The sequence below is a fragment of the Nicotiana sylvestris genome, chromosome 10 (genome assembly GCF_000393655.2).
Source record: "Nicotiana sylvestris chromosome 10, ASM39365v2, whole genome shotgun sequence".
NCBI lineage: Eukaryota > Viridiplantae > Streptophyta > Magnoliopsida > Solanales > Solanaceae > Nicotiana > Nicotiana sylvestris.
The window spans coordinates 5,472,203-5,497,202 of NC_091066.1; the positions used below are offsets into that span (position 1 = coordinate 5,472,203).

Consider the following 25,000-nt stretch of genomic DNA (forward strand, 5'->3'; position numbering starts at 1 on the left):
ATAGTAGACAACATTAAGTAATGAGTAATACAATAACTATAAGCAAAGAACAAAAAGAGAAAAAAATGTAGAAAAATAAGATATATTTTAACTTGAGATGTAAAACAAAGTTTTAGTAAGAATTTTATTAAAATAATATGATTTAATTATGTTTAGATCACAACGTGATATGATATTAATTAAGGAACGAGATGCAAGTAATAAAATCAAGAGATTATGTTCTTACAAATTCAAAAAGAAAAAAATAGCTTATCCAGTACAAGATTTGGAAAATGATTTTATGTACTTTTCTTTCTTAATATCTAATGATTATCTATAATTTTTATGTGAAAATTTAATAGTAAAGTTATTTGCACATAACCTAAATAATACAAATTATAATTTGACATACTTTGTGTCCGCGCATCGCGCGGGTGCTAATACTAGTAATAATAAGAAGGTAAAAAAAAGTAGTCTTTTAATTAATTATCCTTAATTATGTTTTTACTACCTCTTAGTATATTCATATTCCTATAAATAATGAATAAAAAAACAAAAAGGAAGAAGGAAAAGATTGCGGCGCCATAAACACACTCCCTCTCAGTCCGACACCACCTTTCACTCTCCACTCAAAACCCTAACTTCGATTCATATGCTAATTTCTATTAATTCTTCGTAATTTTTTTCGAATATCTTTCTCAAAAGTTTGTATTAATGGAGCAAAAACAGAAAGAGCAGAAATTTTTAGTTTCATCTGCATCAATGGTTTTACGTTCTTCGTATTCTATAGTTTTGGAAACCGGTTCGGTTTTTTGTCGGTTCACTTTTCAGTCCGGTTCACCTGAGCTTCGATTTGGTCATGGCTCAAATGACGTCATTTTTGTTAATCTTCAATCTTCCCAGGTAAAATTTTATGTATTTTGTATATATAATTCATTTTTGTTCATGTATGAATATTGAGGATTTAGATAAAAACTAAATTTTTGTTAGAAACGACGTAAACACTACAAATCACAAAATTTCTTAATTTCTTATAGATAATTTTACTGTATGTTTTAGAAACTTCATAAAATACTACATAAAGAACAAAACATTTTAATTAAAAAGGCCATTTGAACCAACTAATCATGTTACTCCGTCCGTCACAATTTACGTGATGCAATCTGACGACTGGGCATGTAGTTTAAGAAAGGAAGAAACATGTAGTCAGTGTGATATTTGTGTTGTTACAAAACATCTTATTAAGGGTAATAGAAAGTTTAAAATTAAATTTAAATATAAAAAGTAAAGAGTATCACGTAAATTGGGATGAAGGGAGTAATTTTTTTAAAACTAGTAAAAATACTATAACTCATAAATTTCATTTAGATAAATCTATTATATATTCGGAAACTACGTTAATATACTATAAAGAACAAAACTTTAAAAGTTGAAAAAGCCATTTGAATAACCAAACCATGTTAATGTTATATATTTGGGATGGATGGTAAGTATGAAGTAATAATAATGATGGTGATCTTTTGGCTCACATTTTCTGCACTTTCTTATACATGAATAACCTTATTGAATTAGTTAAAGTTGTGGTGGGGCTTTCACATTTTGTACATTTTCTCTCACGTTTTCTAGTCAGTAACCAACAGTCAAACAGACTGACCAGTGGTTTTTAGCAGAGAAGTGCAGAAAATGGAGAATAAAACTGAAAACGTGATAATTTTAACTGATGCATGCTCGTTAGGATTTATCTTTAGCTATGTGTTTGAGGGGCATTATCTTAGCCTTGGTTCTTCTTTCATTTTTCCAGTTATTCAAGCTAGGCCCTGCTGACTCTCTATGCATATCTGAAGCTTCTGAAGCCAATAAAGAGGTATGATATATAGAGCATAAGGTCGTATAATATTGTGATACTGGACTGATTAGTTGTTTTTTACCTGCAAATAAACTTAGAATCCTGTTCAGTCCGGTAAGGATTTCTAGAGATGTTGTGATGTTGCAGTACCTTTTGTCAATGCTGATTTTTCTAGTGAATGTTATACCATCAATGGAATCAACAGACTCTTAGGAATGCTTCCACTTCATTTGATTTTGATTAGAATAAAATCTAATTATTAACTACCATAATTACAGTAGCATTAAAAGATTATCTATTAGAATATGCTGCCTGTACGAGTCTCATGCTCATATATTTGTTTGTAGATGATCAAGCACTACTCTGCAATCTGCATAATGCTGAAAACATGTACTACTGCAAACTTGTGTTCGACGTATTATTAATTTAACATGTTGCATTAGGATTACACGGTTATGTATGTGGAAAATATGTGTGTTTGTCAATTGGTATACATCACTTATCTTGTCCTGGAAAATAAGTCAAATGTGCTTATTTTAAATTTCAATTGGAATATGTTTGTGAAATTTGATGTTGTCATATTAATGTTATGCATTAACTTTGGTCTTTTGAACCAGATACCATATTCAAGGGGAATTTCCATTCAATTTAGAAACGAGGAGGAAAGTAGGGCCTTCCATTGTGCATTTGAACAATGGAAGAAGGAAGTGGTTGTTCAAGGTCTGTTTTGATGTATGTCTGCAATTGCTCTGTAACAAGTTTCCATGCTACCTTGTGGAGTAGCCACATTCTCCTTTCCAACAACTGCTGCAGCTTTTCATGTTTGTTCAAGATTTATTTGATTCTTTGCAGTTGTCTAGATATTGTTGTTACTGAGATGCTAGTCTCATGATTCTGTGTGGTGAAATAACACTTGTTTTTTATAGCATTCTCTATGTGACATTTACTTAGATACCAATTTGTGAATGTTTGAAGTGTTGTGGAAAGAATCTTTACTTTTACTGGATTTTGTTTGTGGCTTTTTTTTTTTTTTTTTTTTTTTTACGATTGATAAAGGTATTCTATTAAAGTGCAGCAAAGTGCTATTAATCCATTGTCAGTGTTGAGATGGAAGCATAGTTATTGAATTAGATAAATTAGATAGTTACTTTCTTAACATGTCCCGAGGTATTAAGAGCCTTATAATCTGCCAAGTGTTATCAACATTTGATTGGTTATTGTCATCTATTCTACTATGGGTTGCCTTGGATTACTAATTCCTTTGTTGAGTTTTTCTAAAGCACTTACTTTTATTCCCCACAAAAACTACAGTTTAGATACTTGACCTCCTAATAAGAAAAAGCTGGTTTTAGATATTTGATTATGTTTATCATATCAAAAAAGAAAAAAGAAGATATTGACTATGTTTAGCTTAATCTAGGTATACAAAGTCAATATGAAGGTTCAAAAACGTCTTGCCGAGATTCTCCATAAATGTTCTCCTTTTACTATATAATTAATGGTTTTTCTTTCTTTAGCTCGTGTAAATAAAAAGGGAACTGCTCTTGCTGCCATAAGAAAGTAATATGGTTCCTTCCCTTTACCATCTCGGTATCTTATTAATAAAATTTGACCTTATCAAACAAAAAGAAAAGTAATATTGTTCCTGTCAAAAACTTAGGAATGTTTCACCATGACATGTTACTTCCCCATTTTTGATGAATTGATTACGTAAGATCAATGCATTTAAGGACATCTATAGTACTGCTCTACTCAGTGAAGCTAACTGTAGTTACTTAATGAAAAAGAATCTGCGATTTAACTGCTTTTCAGTCTCTTAAGATATTAAACTTTTGTTTCTTACACCACAAGTGGGCTAATGAAATTTTTGATATAAGAATAAATAATGCTGACTTGTGTAAATGTAACTTGTTCTTGTCTTTCTTTCAGAATGTCCTTTGACAAATGGAGCAGTATCAACTTCGAAAAGCAAATTTGATGACAAAATAGAGTCATCTTCTGCCAAAATGTACTTTCACTACTATGGGCAGCTATTGCATCAGCAGAATATGTTGCAGGATTTTGTAAGGACAGGTAGTATTCTGAACTTTAATATTTTCTATGTTTTTCCTCTGGTCATGACCTGGGAATTTCTTTATAGAGGTTCATAGTGTGTCACGAGATGATGTGCTCCCTTTTGTTGCTCCTAGAATATTACGGAACTCTTCTCTTTTTAATTTCTAAAGGATCAAATAGCTAAATCCCACTATGGAGAGTTTGACTTGGCAAGTATGAAAACTTGCAGGAACCTATTATTCTGCTGTTATTGAGAACCGTGCTGATTTTCTTGGTCGCATAGTGGTTGATGTTGGTGCTGGTAGTGGCATTTTGTCATTATTTGCTGCTCAGGTGATCTGTTTGTACCAATGCATCTTGTGTATTTCGATAAATGATATCAACCATGGCACAGCCAGTTATGCTGATATCTCTACTCTCTATCTTTTCTTTTTCCCACCTCTCTACACCCAAAAAAAAATCATAGGCCGGGGCAAAGCATGTTTATGCCATAGAGGCTTCTGAAATGGCCGAATATGCAAGAAAACTTATTGCTGGAAATCCATCACTGAATGAAAGAATTACAGTAAGTGTTCTTTTACTTGTTTAAGCTGACCCCTCTTAATATGGTATTGAGGTGGTGTTTATGGATTGATTCTTCTTTTGTCTTTTCGGTGTCTTTTCAAGTGCTATCCGACTTATTCTTATAGTATCTTGGTAGTGCTTGTTATGCTTTTTTGTAATGTTTCATCCATGTATGTTTAGGTAATCAAAGGAAAGGTTGAAGATGTAGAGTTACCCGAGAAAGCTGATATTTTGATCTCTGAGCCAATGGGTAAGCTTGTCTAGTTAGTTTAATTCATTATAGATCATGTTAACTTCTAAGATGGAGCATTGTGTATACTTTGGTCGTGCTGCAAGTTTGTCAGACTTTAGGTTATTCCCCTGGATTGACGGCTAAGTTATTCATGAAACATCACTATAACTGTATCGGTGTTAATTATTTGATTAAATGTTTGCAAAGCGAGTAAAGATAAGCTTGCTGTTAGAGTATGTTTTCAAGAACCTATACTATTAAAGACAGAGAGTATATGAAAGATTAAGACAATGGCAACATCTGATCTGATGAATGCTTGCGCAATCTGTGGACCAAACAAAAATGAAGAGAAGATCCATTTTTCCTATGTGCTAGGAACAATTCCGATTGCCTATAAAAGCTGAGAGCATTAAACACAAATATACATGTCCAGTAGCCAATGCACATCCTAAAAACTAACAAAATACATACTACAAGTGGAGTTGCATTTAAATTTGTATTGCCTGATTATCCACTATTTTCCTTATAGGGTGAAGATTCCTAGTATTCAGCATTTGCTATATTTGTTTTCATATTGTGGAATCTAAAGTCCTATTTTACTACAGACAGCTGCAGCTTTTGCCAGAAACTTCATTCTCAGATGCATCAATCATGAAAGATTTTTTTTTTCTTTTTTCTTTTTGTAATATTTGCATCTGCATCTTATAGCTAACTAAAACAATAGGTTCCTTTTGGCCGTTAAAAATGAGCACTTCTTTTTTAAGTCCAAGAAATAATTTTCTGTTATTTTCTTTCAATTCTGGTTTTCGTTTTAGTTATCTGAACAACATACTTTTGGTTCTGTCACTTATCTCTGTCTTTTTCTTTATAATGAAATGGGAAGTCAAAGTTATAGAGGACTTCAGGAGAGGCTGCTTTGTTCATTACGAGTCAAATGCAGTCCAGCATTTTGCAAAAAAAAGCTGGGTTTGTGTGTAGGTGGAGACAGTGTTATCAAAGGCGAAAAGCTCTAAAAAGCAATGTAGATCTATTAGGGTCTTAAGTGCAAAGCGCACTTAAAGTGTGGGCTTTAGTAAAAAAAGGCGCGACTATGGGAAAAAATAAAATATATATGTTATTCAAAAACAAAGTAACCGATTCATTTATAATGTTTTCCTTTACACTAATATGTTTATTTTCTGATTATATTTGCTGTTTAGTGCCACTTGATTCCCAATACAATTCATGGGCAATGAGGGGCATGTCTTAGTTCCTTGCCTTACTCTGAAGCGCAGCTTAAGAGAAACGCCCTCCTTGAGCTTTTCTAAGCTTCAGGGCTTAAGCACTCCTTAAATGAGCCTTTGACAACACAGGGCGGAGAAGAAGAAAAGAAGGGCTATCATCTATTTACCTGGACATTCTTTCTTTGCTCGTGATATGAATTTTGTTGAGTTCTCTTTTCAGTTCAAGCAAAAAATAGGATTGCAATCTTCCAAAATATGGTAGAACGTGTTAATCCAGAATAACCAGAATGCAATGAATATTCTATTCATTGCAAAAGGGACATGCTTAAACCTGCTGAGTGTGTGATGCAGTGCTTATACCTTACAGGTACTTTGTTAGTTAATGAAAGAATGTTGGAGTCCTACGTGATTGCAAGAGACCGATTTCTTGTTCAAAATGGAAAAATGTTTCCTGGTGTTGGAAGGTAATTTTATTTCTTGTCAGCACATTGAGGAGCCTTGCCTTGTCAAATCAATGATGATGTCTGCAATTTTCTTGTAAGGATTTGTTCTCATAGTCATTTCGCTCAACTGTTCTTTGTTTTTATCCCATCAAATGTCTCTGTCATGCCAAATAATTTGAAGCTAATATTCTTCATTAAATTGTTATTTTACTGTCTTATCTTTCTGGCATATTGAGTGTGCTGCTAATTTAGAAATGAAACGTGACATTAATATTAGTGTTAGATATAATATCTCAACTTTTGCATGTGAGTTGCATTGGTAATGATTATTTGCTTCATCTTGAGTAGCGCAGCTTGTTCCTTAAATGGATTAGTTTAGGAGATTGGAGTATGTTGATATAACTAATTGACCCACAGTTTCAGCTATCCACTCTAGTTTTGTTTTCTCAGGGCTTTATATGAACTTTCAAGCTTAATTCTCAGTCTCGTCTGGTGTGTATATATGTTGGCTGCCAGTTCCCCCTTTATTCTTTCTAAAGATCTTCTTTCCCCTTTTGCACATGTTTACTTGATTACTCATAGCATTTGGGCTGAATCTAATGCATATTTCCTTCCTTTATTGGTTGCATTTACATATTTCTGCACGAATTCCATCAAGTGTCTTAGCATGCATTACATAAACCAGCATGTAACCGTTTTATTTCATTTGTTTCGTCTCGGATATGATGTTATCACCATTTTTAGCTTATGTTTCCTTTTACTCTTGTAGAATACACATGGCACCATTTAGTGACGAATATTTGTATATGGAAATAGCAAATAAGGTACACACTGGATCATATCACCTTTTTTCTTGATCTTGGAGTAGTTCTGTTCTAAAATTTTCTCCTTTCTTCTCTGGATCCCCTTCATGTTCCCCTCCTCCAACCAAGAGAAAGAGAGGAAAGAAAACCGCAGCTCCTTCTCTTCAGGGAAGGAAGATTGATGGATACTATGTTTTCTTCCATATTAAGTGTTTTGATTGATTTAAGAGGTTTGTTGAGGCGTAGTAGTAGTTGAGGTGGATAGTGTTCATTTGTAATTGTGGTGTTCCCAGAGAAGATTCTGAAACTTTTCTTGAATGCACTGTAGCCCTCCTGTAAAAGTTGTTCTTTTGCAGTTTTGCCAGTGAAAAGTACTGAAATTTTGTTCATCTGCGCTCTTAAGAGAATGAGACCTCGATTGCTAACGGAATATCTTATGAATCTGTGGCTGGGTAGATATGAGGATAAGATAGAAGCAAACTGAATGCCATCTAAATTCAGTGTGACAAGTAGAACTTTTGGTATTCAAGCTTTAACATCACCGTGGCTGTCTGTTGAATCTTCATTGTCTTTCCTTTTTCTTTTTAACAAGTTTTAATGATTCAGGCAAGTTATTGGCAAAAATCTCATTGTCCAAAACCTTTATCCAATTACTACTAGCATTTACCACTAGCTTCTACAAATATCTGATAGGCTGCACTTGGACTTTCTTTTGCTTTTATATGCTTTATTTCGTCCTTTTGGATTATATGATTTAGTTACCATTGTTTTCATTATCTTTTTGAACTGCCAGACAATATCTTGATATTACTTTTATTCCTTGTCATCCAGGCGACCTTTTGGCAGCAACAAAACTACTTTGGGGTTGATTTGACACCTTTGCACGGATCTGCTTACCAAGGATACTTTTCTCAGGTCAATATCCTATAGATTAGGAACTTTTGACTTGGACTGGCTTTAATGACTATACTTGTCTGATCTCTGAATACTTCACTTTGACTTGGCAGCATTTTTAGGGCTTTCTTAAATGTTTCATTTTCCTGCTGTATGGAATTCTCTTATTGATTAGTTACTTGTACTTCTAAAAGTGCAATCTGTGCTACAATATCCAATTTGTATTATGGAATCTTCAGAAATAAGGGTGTTTCAGAAGTGTCACTTTTGTTTGACTTCCATGTATCTAGAATATCCCTACATGTATTTGGTGGTCAGTTTGGAAGGAGAAAAACTGTTCTCTTTAGATGTCTTGAGGGTAAAAAACAAGTCTAGATTATACAAGTCTCACTTATCAAAGAAAGAAATAGAAAAGGAAATTAAAAAACATTTGTCTGGAATATGTCCACATATCAATGGTCACTGCATTACTTGCTTAGGTGCTGAAAGGGGGGGGGGTTCCATATTTGTTTTGAAAGCTTGCGCCAGTGTTAAATCCATCCGTTCGTTTTTTGGCATGTATGAGAGCGCTGTATTTTGTATTGGCTTTTCAGATATTTTCTTGGGTTTTAGAAACTCCCAAAAATGCTCCTTGAAAGTTCATTATACTGACACATATTATGTATTCTTCTTCTTTTTTCCCCTCCTCTTGAGTGTGTGGAGGCTTGGGCTTATTCAAAGTCAATGTTTTAAGAAGAAACTATTTTGATTGGCTGTGTTAATCATCTAAAAGTTTATTTATTATAGAGGGAAATTAAAAGATGCCCCTTCACGTGAGGGCTAGATTCGCTCTCACTCTCTCGCCAAGCATGTGAAAATGTTTTTTTGTTGATGTGTAGATGTGATACCAAACTCAAGACCTCTGCCTGATTTAATACCATGTTAAATTGCTTCAAACGCCTCATCAAGAAGTTTTAAGTTATTGGAGAGGGGACATTTCTATTTATTTTGTTATGTCTTTAACATTTTCTAGTGGGAAGTTGATTGAAGGAACTTGAAAGATCCAGATGCTATAAAGTATGCTAGGTTACTAGTTTGATCTAGGCAATAGTCCTACCAAATCTAACTTAACGCTTAAAATGTGTCTAACCAATCAATATGACACATAAGACATAAGAAAAAAGCGTTAGTGAGGGGTATTATCTTAGTTCAATATGAATATATGGTAGGAGGGACTACTTGTTTTTTTCTGTCCAAAATATTGAACTGGTGAATGAATCAATTAGTTTCTTATTCAAATGCAATAAACCAGCTACTTTTAATTTAATAATTTGGCTTCTAAGATGCAATAGGTGTAATTTATTCAGGAAAAAGAAATGCAATAGATGTACTTGTTAGCCAAAGATTTTGTGTATTTGTGATTTATAGTCAAAGCTTAAATATTAGATAAAGTTTTGGTTGTGGTATGCATCCTTCTGACTCATACTCTTTTTCCATTTTCTTTGGATATTCTTGTCCTTTTGCAGCCAGTTGTTGATGCTTTCGATCCTAGGTTATTGGTAGCTCCTGCAGTGTCCCATGTGATAAACTTCAATTCCATAAAGGTATTATCAATCAACATTTTATTCTATATGACGTAAAAAGAAGTGACAATGCATTCTGTATTCTGAGTAGGCCTACTATTCCTTTTCTTTTCCTTCTGATACTGGAAAAGGACTATTATTAAAGTATGGCAATGGTTGAATAAGAAAAAAATTTACTGACTCGGGGGTCACTTGGTTAAAATGTAAAGGAAATGAACGGGGAGGAAACTATACAGATACTGTTTCCTAGTGCGTAGTTCTGAGTAAAAATGCACTGCAGATTAGGTCTTTCTCTGTCCATAGCAGTTATTTTAAAAAATATCTTTAAAGTAAAAGATGTACTCTCCTTTCTTTATATGAAAATTGAATAAGGCTTCACAGAGATTCAGTTTCAGGATTCAAGATAGTATACTAACATTTGATGGATAATCATGAAAAGAAATAAATTTGACATAAACACAAGGTAGCGGTAACTTTTAGGTGTAAAGTATGCTTTTCCAATCTACTTCTGATATGCTTTCCATTTATATTTAATCTTTATGATATTCTTGAAATGAACAAAAAATGTATTTACCGTGGAGTGGGAGGTGTTAATGAAGGGAAGATTTAGCTGAAGTGAAATTACTCTTTTAACTGTGCGTTATCAGATTTGTTGAATAAGTAACACAGATTGTGGGCACTAAACTCTATCCAGAAGTTGTTGAAACATGATATTTCCTGCATCTATATTACAGGAAGAAGATTTATATGAAATTGACATCCCGTTGAGATTTCTGTCTTCTGTTAGCACTAGAATTCATGGGCTGGCTTGCTGGTTTGATGTACTTTTTAATGGAAGGTAAACTTTTTCATCCCCTTGGTTCTGGCACTTGGGCTTTTTCCTTTTGTTGCTAAATCTTTCCTCTTTCTGCAGCACTGTGCAAAGGTGGCTGACCACTGCTCCGGGTGCAGCAACAACTCATTGGTATCAGCTTCGGTGTGTCTTACCACAACCACTTTATGTCATGCCGGGACAGGAGATAACTGGTCGGCTTCACCTAGTTGCCCATAAGGCACAAAGTTATACCATTTACCTAACATTGTCAGGTAGGTCTTTATTATGGTTATTTGCAACATGTCCATCATGTCTGGTCTCTAATTCCTATCCAGTCAAGATTTGCTTATGTTTCTTCAAGAATCTAACATGTCATTAATTTGAATAGCTCTTGTTGGAGATATGCTCCAAACGTCATCTGTTAAACTTGATCTGAAGGAACCGTATTACCGGATGTCCCAGCCCCAGGCATATTCATTAGCACAAGATCAACAACCTAATCAGCTATTACAAACACAGGTATTGCAGATTTCGTAATCACAATTTTCACTGTCAGCCCTCCTCTGCCTCCCCCCTGTCTAGGTTTTCTTGATGTACATAAGCTTTTAGTGATGCTTTGAAATTATTTGAGGTGTAGAGATTCTTACTAAATTCTTTTGAGCCACACCTTTACAGTGGTAGTTTTAGGCTTCAGTTTTTTATAATAACAAACGATGGCGTGAGTTGAGCCACGTCACGAGCCTACTTGAGCTTGCTGTCTGTTTACACTTGCTTGATCTAATTCATTTTTCTTAAACTTCTTTTTTCTTATGAGCCTCATCTAAAAGTTCAAGTTGTTAAGTAGAGAAGGGTAGAGGAGCGGACCCATTATCCACCAAATTTTGAACCATGTGCCCATAGCCCTCAGGATTTCTTGATTATTAAAAAAAAGGTTTAAGTTGTTAAAGAGCTGCCACCTTATTTACTTTAGTCTGCAACACGCCACATCATGTGCGATCCCAACTATGTTTCTTGGCAAAGCACTAGGAATTTGTTTTGACAATGGGTAGCACGAGATTTGAATTCCGGACCTCTGCATGTTTTATCACCATGTTAAAGTTTGTAACTGTCTTCTCTAAAAGCTTAAATTGTTAAAGAGAGCACATGTTAGTTTTATTTTAAATTTGCAACAAAAGCTTTAATACATGATTTTAACTTTTAGAGAGCATGATATCCAGTATTTGTAGGCTGGCTTACAAGCAAGATTTATTTGTTACCTTTTATTGCTGTTAGTGATAGCTCAAGTTTTACCTTTTCTATCTTGAACAGGACATAGAATTACCATCTCGAGATGAAGATGGCTCAATCCTGATGCAACCACCTTCCCCAAATTCAGGCGCTGATCTACATTCACTTTGATATTAAAACCCAACCCTGTGAATGTGCATCTCGACGCGCTCTTGTATGTGTAACATTATAAGTGTCTTGGCTAAGCTATGGTCCAAGTTCTAACTTGAATAATTTACCATTTACATCTTCGATTGACATTGCAGACTGCATGTTGAATGCTTCCATATTAAACTTCATATATGTGGCTATTTGAGCTGTGCAGTAATATATATACTCACCAGTTTTATTGGTACAGTTTCTCAATTTCCTTCTTTCCTTATGGCGTTTGGACATTCAAATGCCATTTACGTGACCTTTTGTTTGGGTTTGGCATCGTTGTTAGCTATGTTGCTCGGAACCTCCAAAATGTCTCCACTCTTATGTGGATCTTTGAAAAGTAATGCATTTTTGGAGGTTTTGATACGTGTGCATGATATTTTTGGAGAATCCAAGCAACATAGGTTGTTACTATACATGTGGTTGGTAAAAAACTAAAAGGTACAAGATAGAAATTGGTTGGTGTATTTCCTTTTGGTGGACATACTAACAATCCAATTTGGAGGGGGTACTAAAATGTGTATTAGAGCAAACTACCCCAAATGTGTATTCAATTTTTTGCAAAAACTGAAATTTCTATAACATATGATTAATTTTTATAATAGTTATTATAGAGCTCCTTGTGCAATACATCAAGAAACTCTTTTAACTTTTGACGTCTTTTTTTACATAGCTACATCCTGCAATAGTGCAATCCCATTGAAAAAGAATCACTCTAGTGTTCAATTTCTTTTTTAGTTTCATTAAATGAATTTTCATACAAATTTCATTATTCAAAATTGTCAAAATGGAATTTTGAGATAATTCTTCGGAATATGTAAGTGAATCTGGAATGTTGAGCAAAAACTGGATCTTTAGAATTTTTTTTATTAAATAAAAACATGGCAACCTCCTAACAATGCCAGTGGAAATATTGACTCTAGCTGTGATCCTTTCCCATTAAATCTATCTCAAACAAGTAAAAGATTTTAATGACAACAACGTTCTCTTTTTGAACAAATTTCGAGTTTGATCTAGCTATAAGAACACAATACACATATCACACACACACACACGTTAGAACTTACAGCTAGTTTGGATTGTTGTTACGTGTCGTTTCATAATGCATCGTATTGTATTGCATTGCATTGTACTGTATTGTTTGATAAATATAATGTTTGGATAACGTTTGCCGTCGTTTCATCATGTCATACACCAACAATATGAAAAATAAACTTGCAACGTTACTAAGAAAAAAAAATATGAAATATAATTATTATATAAAAAAGTAGGGTGAATGATAAAATATGATTAATTAATAATAAGGAAGGGCAAGATGAGAGAAAAAAGTACAATAAATTCCGCCATTCCAGAAATTCCATAAAGTACAACTTTTCAGAGTTAATGATAGGATACAACAAAATTTAAATAACAGTCAAAATAAATATTATATTTGAAGTAACAATACGACACCATACAATAAGTAATAACCGTCTAAACAAGCGGTTAGAACCATACCGCAGACAAAAGCTTAGTATTTAAGTAAAGAAAAGTTGAGATACCAAACAGTCAAACACTGTTGATCCAATGCAAAAGTTTTTTTACACGAATCAATATATATATAAGTTAAACTCAAATCCTAGTCCTGAAACAACTAGGATATATATCGTTTGTCAAGCAAGAAACCATTTACTGGTACAAAAAGGAAACCCAATAAACAATTTACGGGAATTATTTAAATTTACTAGTCTTAGAGTACGCGCGTTGCGCGTGCTACCCTACCTCAATAAATATAATATTTTAATTACATAATTTTTATATTATTATAGTTTAAGTTATCAAAAATAAAAGGTAAAGTTAAAAATTGTAAGTTTCTAAAAATGATAATTGTTGATCCTATTTAGCTAACTCAAAAAAGAAGAAGAAAGAAACTCTATCCCATATAAGTGCTTAATTATCTCATTCAGTTGACAAAAGACGCCTTCTTTTTGCTCACGAGCAAAATGTAATTTGTTCTATTTCTTTAATATATAAGAAATACCATAAGAATTATTTTCAACATATTAAAAAAAATAAATTACTATCACAAAAAGTAAATTCAACTGCTACATTTTAATTAATCTACTCTTTTTGTTTTTAACTTTCCATGTATCATGAAATTATATGTATAAATTTATTCAAGAGTGTTATAGAATTTTGCAGTTGATGCTTATTACTATACTATAATCGATTTTGCATTAATTTTTATTCATTCCACCACAAATGCTATTCCTATAAAAAAAAAATCTAATTTTTGCATCTAAAATTTGTCAACTGAAAAAAAGGGTTTACTTATATGATGAATTTGGAAAGAAATTGAATGGGATTTATGTTTTTAATTTGTTAATTCAAAATTTTAATATTAATTCTTATTAAAATAAATGATTTAATTTTTGTTGATTGAAATTAATAATACTAACTCACTACAAGTTTTAAATCTTTGACTATAGTTATAATTTTATTTAGAATTATATTTTTCAAGAATAATAAATCAATCTAATATTTAAGTTTGGATATTTGTATTTGCAAAGTTATTCGTGTTTTTTTAACTATTGCCAACAGGCCAACACTTCTCTCTCTCTTATGTTTTTATAGTTACTTGTTGAAATTATTGAGGTGTAATTAATATTATAGTATGAGATAAATTATACAAATTAATATTAATAATTAATCACTCTCTCATATTTATTTGAAAAGTCTTGTTCATGTCTACAATGGTTTCCATCATCTAACTTTGTGGCATTTATATTTTTCCTCCTCGTAATAGCATAAGTAACATTAAGTTGGTCTATATAAGGAAAACCACATAAATTAGTAACATTTTTTAAACGCACGTACCACTAATATTGGGGTTGTTGATAGTTTTTCCTTTTTTTTTTTTAACAATTTATTTTTCAATTGATTTTAATGTCCTAATTAATATTAGGATTTCTTACCTAGTTCAAACAAGGAAGAATTTAAATCACAAAATTTAGTTGATCTAAAATTTCTAAATATTAGGAAACAATTTTAAATGTCGATTTTGTCCAATATTAACTCTATTTTAAAGGGGTAAAAAAGGCGAACGATATTTCGCTAAAGACCTTCGTTCTTTTAATATAGTATAGATAAGCAGTATTGCACAGTAGAAGGTTCTAGAAACGACATGCAAATTATGAAATTAATTAAAAATTATAGCACATCTGGTCCATCAACCAAGATGAGATTAGACGAACTTCTTTTAGCTGAAAAAAATATTATTTTCTATTATTGGCATTATTATTATCATTCTTTTGGCCAACAAATTAAATTCACAAGATTTATTTTATACTATTAGTATAAGAGAAAATAACAATTCCGTTTTTGACTACTATATATATTGGAAAAACAAAAAGATGCTGCCTAAAGCAATTTTCTAAAGTTTTTACCAAATTTCAAGTAGAAAATTTTAAAAAGAAATCTTGAGATAAAGTCATTCAAAGAGGTAGACCAACGAAGAGTGTGGTGAAATGGTATAAATTCCTTCGACCTTAATCAAGGTAAATATTAGATTTTGCTTAGGAGTATTATTTTGAATCTTGATGTTTTATATTGTATACAAGAAGCACTTTTATATTTTTTTTTCTGCGTTTTTTATTGCTTAAAATACTATATATTAATCAATGATGCATCAATATCAAATTAGTTAGTATTATCAGGGCCGACTGAAGGGCTGGGCAAGTAAGGAATATGCCTTTAAGCCCCCAATTTCGAGGGGCCCCAATTTTAAAAGGAACTAGTGTTAGTATACGTGTGTTGCACGTGTGTATCGTATCGATCATTACTAACACCTTGTTTGGATGGTTGTTACGCATCGTTTCATAATGTATCGTATTGTATTGTATTGTACTGTATCGTTTGATAAATACAATATTTGGATAGATTGTGTCGTTTGTCATCGTTTCATGATATCATGCACCAGCAATACGAAGAACAAATTTGCAATATTATAAAGAAAAATTATGATACAGGGTAAAATTGCTATATAAAAAGGTAGTGTAAATGATAAAATAAAATAATTTTATAATAATAAATGGTGAGATTGAGAGAAAAAGACAAGGTAACGACGCGACCACACTAAATCGGTCATTACATAAAGTGGCACATTTCGTCGTTATGCAACGATGGATTTAACGATACGATACAATAAAATTTAAGTAACAATAAAAACAAACATTGTATTTAAAGTAACAATACGATACGATACAATTGGTAACAACCATCCAAACAAGCTGTAAGCGTATACAAGAAGAAATAATTGTTGAAAAATAGCATTTGAAGTTAAAATAAATGCACTATATTTTCAAATAATAAAGATTAATTTACATTGACAGAATAGTTAAATTCAATATCTTTGAACATGCAAAAGATGATGAATTTAGTTGGATTAGTTTAATAGTATTTGTAATTATAAATAATTTATTATATCAAAAAAAATATGTTATATTGTTATATTTCACCTAACATCTCTTCATAAATGTTACATTCATAATGTTATTACATAAGAATATAATGAATTTTAAAAAAGGTGAGTGATGAATATAAGGAAATAATGAAGATTTTAATATTAATTGTAAATTTTTGACAATCAACCCTTTTACCAGAACTAAGAGCTATTTCTTTCGGTTGACATAAAATGGAGTATAAAAATATTATGCTAATTTCAATCGTGTAAGTAATCAATTAGTTTTTCACTTTACCGAAAAATAAAAAAAAATATTTCATTTTAATTTAAAATAGATATTTTATGTAGAAAATGAGGTTAAGCTACTTTTATAACAAAAGAGAAAAGTTTAAAAATGTTCTCTGCTCTTTACTTTCAATCTTTGTCCTTTTCTTGGATTGATTTCACTTGTATTATCGATGATAAATATTTTATATTGGAGCTTTGCACTTTTGTAATAGTATAAATATATAAATAGCATTATTTTTTGAAGCTTTTAGTTTTAATTCATCTCAAATTTTAAATATTAAAGTGTATTTATAATTTTATCGATAAAGCTTTTATTTTCAACGTATTCAAATAAGAAAATTTATATAAGATGAAATATTAATTAATTTTGATCTTAAAGTATCAAACGTTGGGAGATCCTCCATAATCGTTCAAATAGAAACAATTTAATAAGTAAATTATAATTTTAGCCAATAAAAATTTTATTTTTAAAGTGTTCAATGAGAAAAGAAATTATACAAATAAAATTTAAGTAATTTTAAGTCATGACCGTTAGGAATCCTTAAGTATAAATTAAATAAAAAATAATTTCATTCTTTAAATTTTATTTTATTTTAAATTATTAAATATTAGAAAAGTAATTAAATACTATTTTTGTCAAATGTAAAATTAAATATAAAAAAAATTAAAAGTCGATTTTCTTGAATTTTAGTGTTTTTATAATTGCAAGTAGATTGACATATTAACTTATTTTACATGGGTTGTTATGAACAGAGTTGCTCATATTAACCTAAATTATATTATATACATGTAAGTGTCAATTTATCTTTTACGGAAGTCACTTTAGAATTTTCATAATTTATGAAAGTCAAGATATTCAAAAACTAATTTTAAAATCTTAAATATTAGGATATTACACATAGCTCAAATAAGGAATAATTTAATAAATAAAATCTTAGTTGATTTTAAATTTTAAATATTAGGAAATTAATTTAAATTATTATTTTGTCTAAAGTGGACTTCTATTTTTAAAGGATAATAAAGGAGAATGACATTTTATTAAGGGCATTCATGTTTTTAATATAATTTATAAATATGATTTTTCTTACTAACATTATAAAGTAACTTCCTTCTTATACTTATCCACCATTTTCTCACAAAAATCTTGTAGGATAAAAAGAACCTCATTAAGGTAAAAAGCTATTAAACGTTTAATAACGGAACTGTGAGGATTAATGATGCATGGAATTCTTTGAAGATCGAGATAAAAGTTTCTTCCTAAATATTAACAACTTGTTTGGATGGTTGTTACCTATTGTATTGTATCGTATTATTATTTTAAATACAATATTTGTTTTGATTGTTATTTAAATTTTATTGTATCGTATCGTTAAATTCGTCGTTACGTAACATTGAACTGTGCCCCTTTATGTAACGACCAATTTGGTGTAGTCGCGTCGTTACCTTGTCTTTTTCTCTCAATCTCACCCTTCATTATTATTAAATCATTTTATTTTATCATTTACCCTACTTTTTTTATATACCGTATCATAATTTTTCTTTATAATATTGCAAGTTTATTCATCATATTACTGGTGCGTGATACTATGAACGACGACAAAACGACACAATTCATCCAAACATTGTATTCAACAAACGATACAATACAGTACAATACAATACGATACATTATGAAACAATGTGTAACAACCATCCAAACAAGCTGTAAAAGATTTACATGATTCAAATAAGGTAATATTTTAGCAGTCAATTTTAATTAATGTCAAAATACTAAATTTTAGGAAAATATTACTAAATCTTAAAAAATTAATTATATGTCTATTTTTAAATATTAGAAGTAAATGACTATTTTGTCCAATATGAACTTAATTTTTAAAGGGTAAAAAAGGCGAACGATATTTCGTTAAGGGCCTTCGTGCTTTTAATATAATATAGATAGATATGTTATGTGTTAATTTTTTCGCTAAAAATATTTAAGCATCTTATAGTAAAAATTTATTATTGTGAAGTTGATGTGACTGTTGAGGGATGAAAAAGTCCTCCCGAGTAAATTAGTAAACATTTCTCTATGATTTCCTTAAGCTTGATATAACCTTTATTTTGTATTTTTTACATTTTGTCCACTAAAGCATAATATCGTCACTCTAATATTGATGGCTTAGACTTATATTTTCGAATTAAAAGTGTTAAGAAAAGCAGTACAAGTAGCAGACAATACTCTAATCGATGTACTTAATTACATAAAAAGACTTAATTCTTTTTTAAATGCTTAGTAATTGCATCTACGAAAAGATGTTTTTCAAAATAAAAATAGATAAAATCTTACATAAGATCAATAATGTCTCAAAAATGATTAAATCGGTTAGCTACATCATAAATTGAAAAATAATTACTAAATAAATGGATTATAAATAATTTGGGCCTCTAATTGTAGTTGCATTTTAGAGCCCCGAGCATGTCGAGCGCCCCTGGGTATTATTGGGAGGGGACGACAGGTAGTGAAAATTATTCTCGCACTCGAGCATACAATACAACAACAACAACAACAATAGCAATAACATACCCAGTGTAATTTAAGTGGAGACTGGAAGGGTAGTGTATACCCAGACCTTACCTCTACCTTGTGAAGATAGAAAAGTCATTTTCGATAGACCTTCGGCTCAACGAAAGCATAATCACAACAATTATGACAAGTAGTGAAGAAGCTATGAAGAGAGAATCAATAACATTATACAATGGATGTGTCAAATTCTTCTCTCCAAGTGATTGAATTGAAACTTTGAGCATAAAGTGTCTATCGTTTTCTCACCATTTAGTATAAGAAAGACATCACTGATGACTAAATTGGGGTTTCACGTGTACGAATAATTAAGTTAGGACTCATTTTAAAAGATCAGGTTCCCGAAGCAGTAAACTTTAAATCCTGACTTCGCTTATGCATTCTCAGAACTGGTGATCCATAAGATTTTGAAGGTCCATGAATAATGTGCTTTCTCTTAGGAGACTTTAATGGCTCTCCTGACTCAAAACAATTCTGTTTCCACTGCATGCTTAGAATGCAACCGTGTTGGATCGAACAATGCATTCACAATTTCGATAAAATGCAGTGTAATAGGGTTAAATTCTATATATTTTTAAAAGTTGTAAATATTTCTATTTCTATTTTCTATTATATATAAATAAGAAATTGGTCGACCAGGGGTATATTTGTCATTATACCCTCTCACCAACTTCTCATTTATAGAAAATAGAAATAGAAATATTATTTTTCTATTAATATTAATATAATATAGAAATGAGTATATATCTACACTATTCTAGAAAAGTTACTTTCCTTGCATTCATCAAAACCCCAACACCCTATACTTTTTCGTCACTTTTTGTGATGACCCAAAAGGTCATCTTATGTTTTAGAATTCAATTATGTACTCTTAAGCCTTAAAAATCTCATTTTTACCCTCTCTGATTTGCGTGCACAGTTCGGGCGTGTTTCCGAAAAGCTTTATGTTTAAAGCTAATAAAAATAAGAATTTTTGCCTAAAAAGTTAATTTTAATTGACTTCGATCAACGTTTTGAGTAAACGGACCCGGACCCGTATTTTGACGGTCCCGATGGGTCCGTATTGAAATATGGGACCTGTGCGTATGCCCAGAATCGAATTCTGAAGTCCCTAGCTCGAGTTATTAATTTTTGTTGAAAATTAAAAATCTGAAAATCTAATGGTTTTAAAGAATTGATGTTTGGTCTTGTTGATAACGGGCATGTATTTTGGTTTCGGAGCCCGATACAGGTCCAGTATAATATTTATAACTTATTTGTGAAATTTGATGAGAAACATAGTTGATTTGACGTGATTTGGACGTCCGGTAGAGAAATTAGATGTTTTAAAGTTTTCTTGAAAATTTCATTCGATTTAATGCTAAATTCGTAGTTCTAGGTGTCATTTTGGCGATTTGATCGCGCGAGTAAGTTCGCATGATGTTTTAAGACTTGTGTGCATGTTTGATTTGGAGCTCCGAGGGCTCGGGTGAGTTTCAGATAGGCTACAAAGTGAAAATAGACTTAGAACACTGCTGGTGCATCAGGTTTCTTGTTGCAGGCCTTAGAACTTGCAAATACAAGGTCAATCATCTCATTTGCAATCTCTAGAGTTCACATTTGCGAGCTTCTCATCGCAAATGCGAAGAGAATCCGGGCCACCTAATGTTCGCATTTGCAAACATTCCTTCGCGTTTGCGATGGGGACAAGGGGGAGACAGTTTGTGCATTTGCGATCATTGGATCACATTTGTGGTCAGCTCAGCTCGCATTTGCGAGCATTTCTTCGCAAATGCGAATGAAGCAGAAGTGTAGGGGACCTCGCAAATGCGATGGATTCCTCGCATTTGCGGGCTTGGCATCTGCGAAGCCCATGTTGCATTTGCAACATCTGCAGCTGATGAAAAGAGACTTAGACGTGATTTTTCTCCCATTCTTCAAAATTTCAAAACCTAAAACACATGAGGCGACTTTCTAAAGAGCTTTTCCTCCCCAAATCATAGTAAGTGATTCTAAACTAGTTTCTTTCAATCTCTCACTTCATTTTACAATATTTCAACCTAGAATCTAAGATTTTCATGATGGAATTGGGGGATTTTTTGGTAGAAAATAGAGATTTCGAAATTTGGGGATTTAGACCTCAAATTGAGGTCAGATTCCAAAACTAATTATATGTCTAGGCTCGGGGGTGAATGGGTAATCGGATTTTGGTTTGAATTTCGGGTTTGGACCAAGTGGAGCCGGATATTGACTTTTGTTGACTTTTTAAAAAATGGCCTAAATTGAATTCTTTGCAATCGTGGGTAGTTCCTAAGGCTTAAATTGAATTGTTTGGTTGGTAATTTGCTAGATTCTATTGGTTCGGAGGCTTGTGAGAAGAGAAAAATTGTGATTGAGCTTTGAGTTTGGCCGTTGGAGCGAGGTAAGTGTCGTGGTTAACCTTGGCTTGAGGGATTAGGTATTGTTTGCCTATTTGCTATGTGTTTGGATGTTGAGTACAACATATAGGTGAGATGACGAGTACATATACGTTGTTGTCGAGTCATAGCATGTGAGTGAGTCTTATTCTTGTAAATGTTGTACTCTTTGATCATATTGTTCATACTTAGACTAGCTATTCGTTATGTTGAGAAATTCTTATCATGTTTTCTGGAATTTGTTATTGATTGAGTATTAACTCAAAGTTGAGGTTGGTATTGTGGAACTAAATGTTGAAGTAAGATTTGTTCTTGATATTTCTATCTCCCTGTTGTCATTGTTCATTGTTTTGGTGAGGGAGTGTTAAAGCACGAATGGTGATGCCGTGTAATATTTTGTGAGTGAGTGATAATGCATGAAGGGTGATGCCGTGCCATGTTATGAGAGAGTTAAAATCACAAAGGGTGATGCCGTACCATTTCTGTTATTTCTTATGCTGAGGTTGAGAGTAAAAGCACGAAGGATGATGCCATGCACTTTTTATTATTTTTATATGGTGAGGTTGAGAGTAAAAGCACGAAGGGTAATGTTGTGCACTTTCCTTTACCGTGTTTACTCATTTCTATCTGTTTAAGGTATATTGATTGATCATGTTCTCATTTCTGTTGTAATTCTTTGTCTTATAATCCCCTCAGTATGCCCCCTCCCTAATATTTCTTGCCTTGTTTCTTTAGTTGGTGTTATTGGTATATATGTTGATATACTGCACATGTTTGTTTGTAGGTGTCTTGTCTTAGCCTCGTCACTACTTCGCGGAGGTTAGACTCGACACTTACCAGTACATAGGGTCGGTTGTACTGATACTGCACTATGCACTTTCTGTGAAGATTTCAGTTCTGGACCGTGTTGACCTGAGTTGAGATGCTGACTTCAATCCCACAGGAGACCCAAGTTAGATCTGCCGGCGTCCGCAGACCTTGGAGTCCCCTTCTAGTTATTTCAATTTACTATTTTTTTAATTCGAAAATAGTTGTACTTTTTTTCAGTCAGTTATTTGTAGTTACTCTTAGAAGGTCGTGAATTGTGATACCAGATTCTAGGTAGTTATGTATAATTATTTGGGTTATTATGAAATTCCACACTCCCCTTAATCTATTATAGTTTAATTGTTGTTAATCACTGCAAGGTTTAGGAGTTAGCTTATTGAATCTCTAATTGTTGTCTTGCCTAGCAACTGGAGTGTTAGGTGCCATCACGGTTCCGACGGTGGGAAATTCAGGTCGTGACAAGTTGGTATCAGAGCACTAGGTTGCCTAGGTCTCACAATTCATGAACAGGCTTAGTAGAGTCTCAAGGATCGGTACAGAGACATCTGTACTTATCTCCTTGAGGATACAAAGTTTAGGAACAATACCACTTCTATTCTTCTGTATCGTGCGATTTTGTTCTCACAGTGCTAATCGAACTCTTCTACTCTTGTTCTTTCATAGATGGCGAGAACATGTACTGCGTCTTTAGCTGAGCAACAGACAAAGACCCTAGTGGCAGCTCCTACAAGGGGCAGAGGTCGAGGCAGGGGTAGGGCTCAGCCCAGAGCTCGATTAGCAGCACCAGCGGTAGAGACTCAGGTGGAGTTTGATGAGGAGGCTCCAGCCTAGACCGTTCCATCCGGACCAGCTCAGGTCCTAGAGGGGTTCATTGCCATCCCCGTGTTTCAGGATGCTTTGGTCGGTTTGGTGGGCCTTATGGAGAGTGTCGCCCATACAAGCACTTTTCCCATGGCACCAACCGTCTCTCAGGCTAGAGAAAGAGCATAAACTCCTGATACCCACACTCCGGAGCAGATGGCTCCCCAGTACCAGACTCCAGCAGCTCAGCCAGTTGGCGTGGTTCAGCCAGTTGTTGCGGCACAGGCCGCTGGTGGATCAGTTATGTCCTCTGAGAGCTTATTAAGATTGGACAAGTTCACCAAGCTCTTTCCAGTTCATTACAGTGGGGCACCTTATGAAGACCCACAGGATTATCTTGACCGCTGCCATGAGGTGCTACAAAACATGGGAATAGTGGAGACCAATAGGGTCGATTTTGCTGTGTTCCAGATGATAGGGTCCGCCAAGAGATGGTGGAATGATTTTATGTTGACTAGACCAGCTGGGTCACCTACTTTGACTTGGGACCAGTTCTCTCAGATATTTCTTGAGAAGTTCCTTCCTGTTACACTGAGAGAGGACTATCATAGGCAGGTCGAGCATCTCCAGCAGGGCAATGTGACCGTCACTTAGTACGAGACCCGTTTTGTTGAGTTGGCCCGTTATGCTCTTCTTATACTTCCTACCAAGAGAGAGAGGGTAATGAGGTTTATTGAGGGACTTGTTCAGCCTATCAGATTGCAGATGGCTAAGAAGATTGGGAGTGAGATTTCTTTTCAGATGGCTGCCAATGTTACAAGGCGAGTCGAGATGGTTTTAGCTCAAGGGAGTGGTCAGGGGTCTGGAAAGAGGCTTCGTCACTCCGGTGGATTCAGTTGGGCTCATTTGGAGGCCGGGGTACTTTTGGCAGAGGCCATCCTCCCAGGCCGTTTCATTCAGCACTCCAAGTATCCCACGGTGCCTTAGGTGGTTGTGGCCCTCAAATGCATTATTCCGACCAGCTAGCCTACAGTGCACCACCAGCTCCTATTAGTGCACCTTCACTCTAGAGTTTTCAGGGTGGTTACTCTAGTCGACAGGTTCATTTCCAGGGTCAGTAGTCACAACAGCCGAGATATTATTATACTTGTGGCGACCCGAGGCATATTGCTAGATGTTTCCCTCGTACATCGAGCAGTTCTCAGCAGTAGGGTTCTCGTGCTATGGTGCCGACATCGGGTGCTTCACCGCTCGCTCAGCCAGCTAGGGGAAGGGGTCAGGCAGCCAGAGGTGGTGGTCAGGCCATTAGACATAGAGGACAGGCTCCTAGAGGTGGAGGCCAGCCAACTAGGGCCCACCCTAGAGATACAGTCCAGAGTGGTGGGACCCAGCCCCGATGTTATGCTTTTCTAGCCAGACTTGAGGCTGAGTCATCCGATATTGTTATCATAGGTACTATTTTAGTTTGCAGTAGAGATGTTTCAGTTCTATTTGATCCGGGGTCTACTTACTCTTATGTGTCATTTTATTTTACTTCATATTTGGTTGTGCCTCGTGATTCTTTGAGTGCCCCTATATATATGTCCAGGCCCGTATGGGATGCTATTGTTGTGGATCATGTGTATCATTCGTGTGTGGTTACCATCGGGAGTCTTGAGACTAGTGTGGACCTTTTGCTTCTTGATATAGTAGACTTTGATGTTATATTAGGTATGGATTGGCTTTTACCTTATCACGCTATATTGGATTGTCACACCAAGACAGTGACCTTAGCCTTGCTGGGGTTACCTCGAATAGAGTGGAGATGGATTCCAAGTCATTATACCAGCAGGGTTATCTCTTATAT

General features: G+C 33.7%; 1 protein-coding gene across 1 annotated transcript; it reads left to right on the plus strand.

Moving 5' to 3' along the window:
- Positions 1 to 539: 539 nt before the first annotated feature.
- On the plus strand, positions 540 to 12,047 carry LOC104227153 (probable histone-arginine methyltransferase 1.3). Its single transcript, XM_009779316.2, has 15 exons — positions 540 to 882; positions 1,781 to 1,843; positions 2,443 to 2,545; positions 3,755 to 3,898; positions 4,110 to 4,213; positions 4,347 to 4,445; positions 4,625 to 4,694; positions 6,267 to 6,363; positions 7,112 to 7,166; positions 7,977 to 8,060; positions 9,545 to 9,622; positions 10,336 to 10,439; positions 10,515 to 10,687; positions 10,804 to 10,934; positions 11,724 to 12,047. The coding sequence occupies exons 1-15, from the start codon at positions 694 to 696 to the stop codon at positions 11,811 to 11,813; spliced, it is 1,584 nt and encodes a 527-aa protein (XP_009777618.1). The 5' UTR covers positions 540 to 693; the 3' UTR covers positions 11,814 to 12,047.
- Positions 12,048 to 25,000: the final 12,953 nt, after the last annotated feature.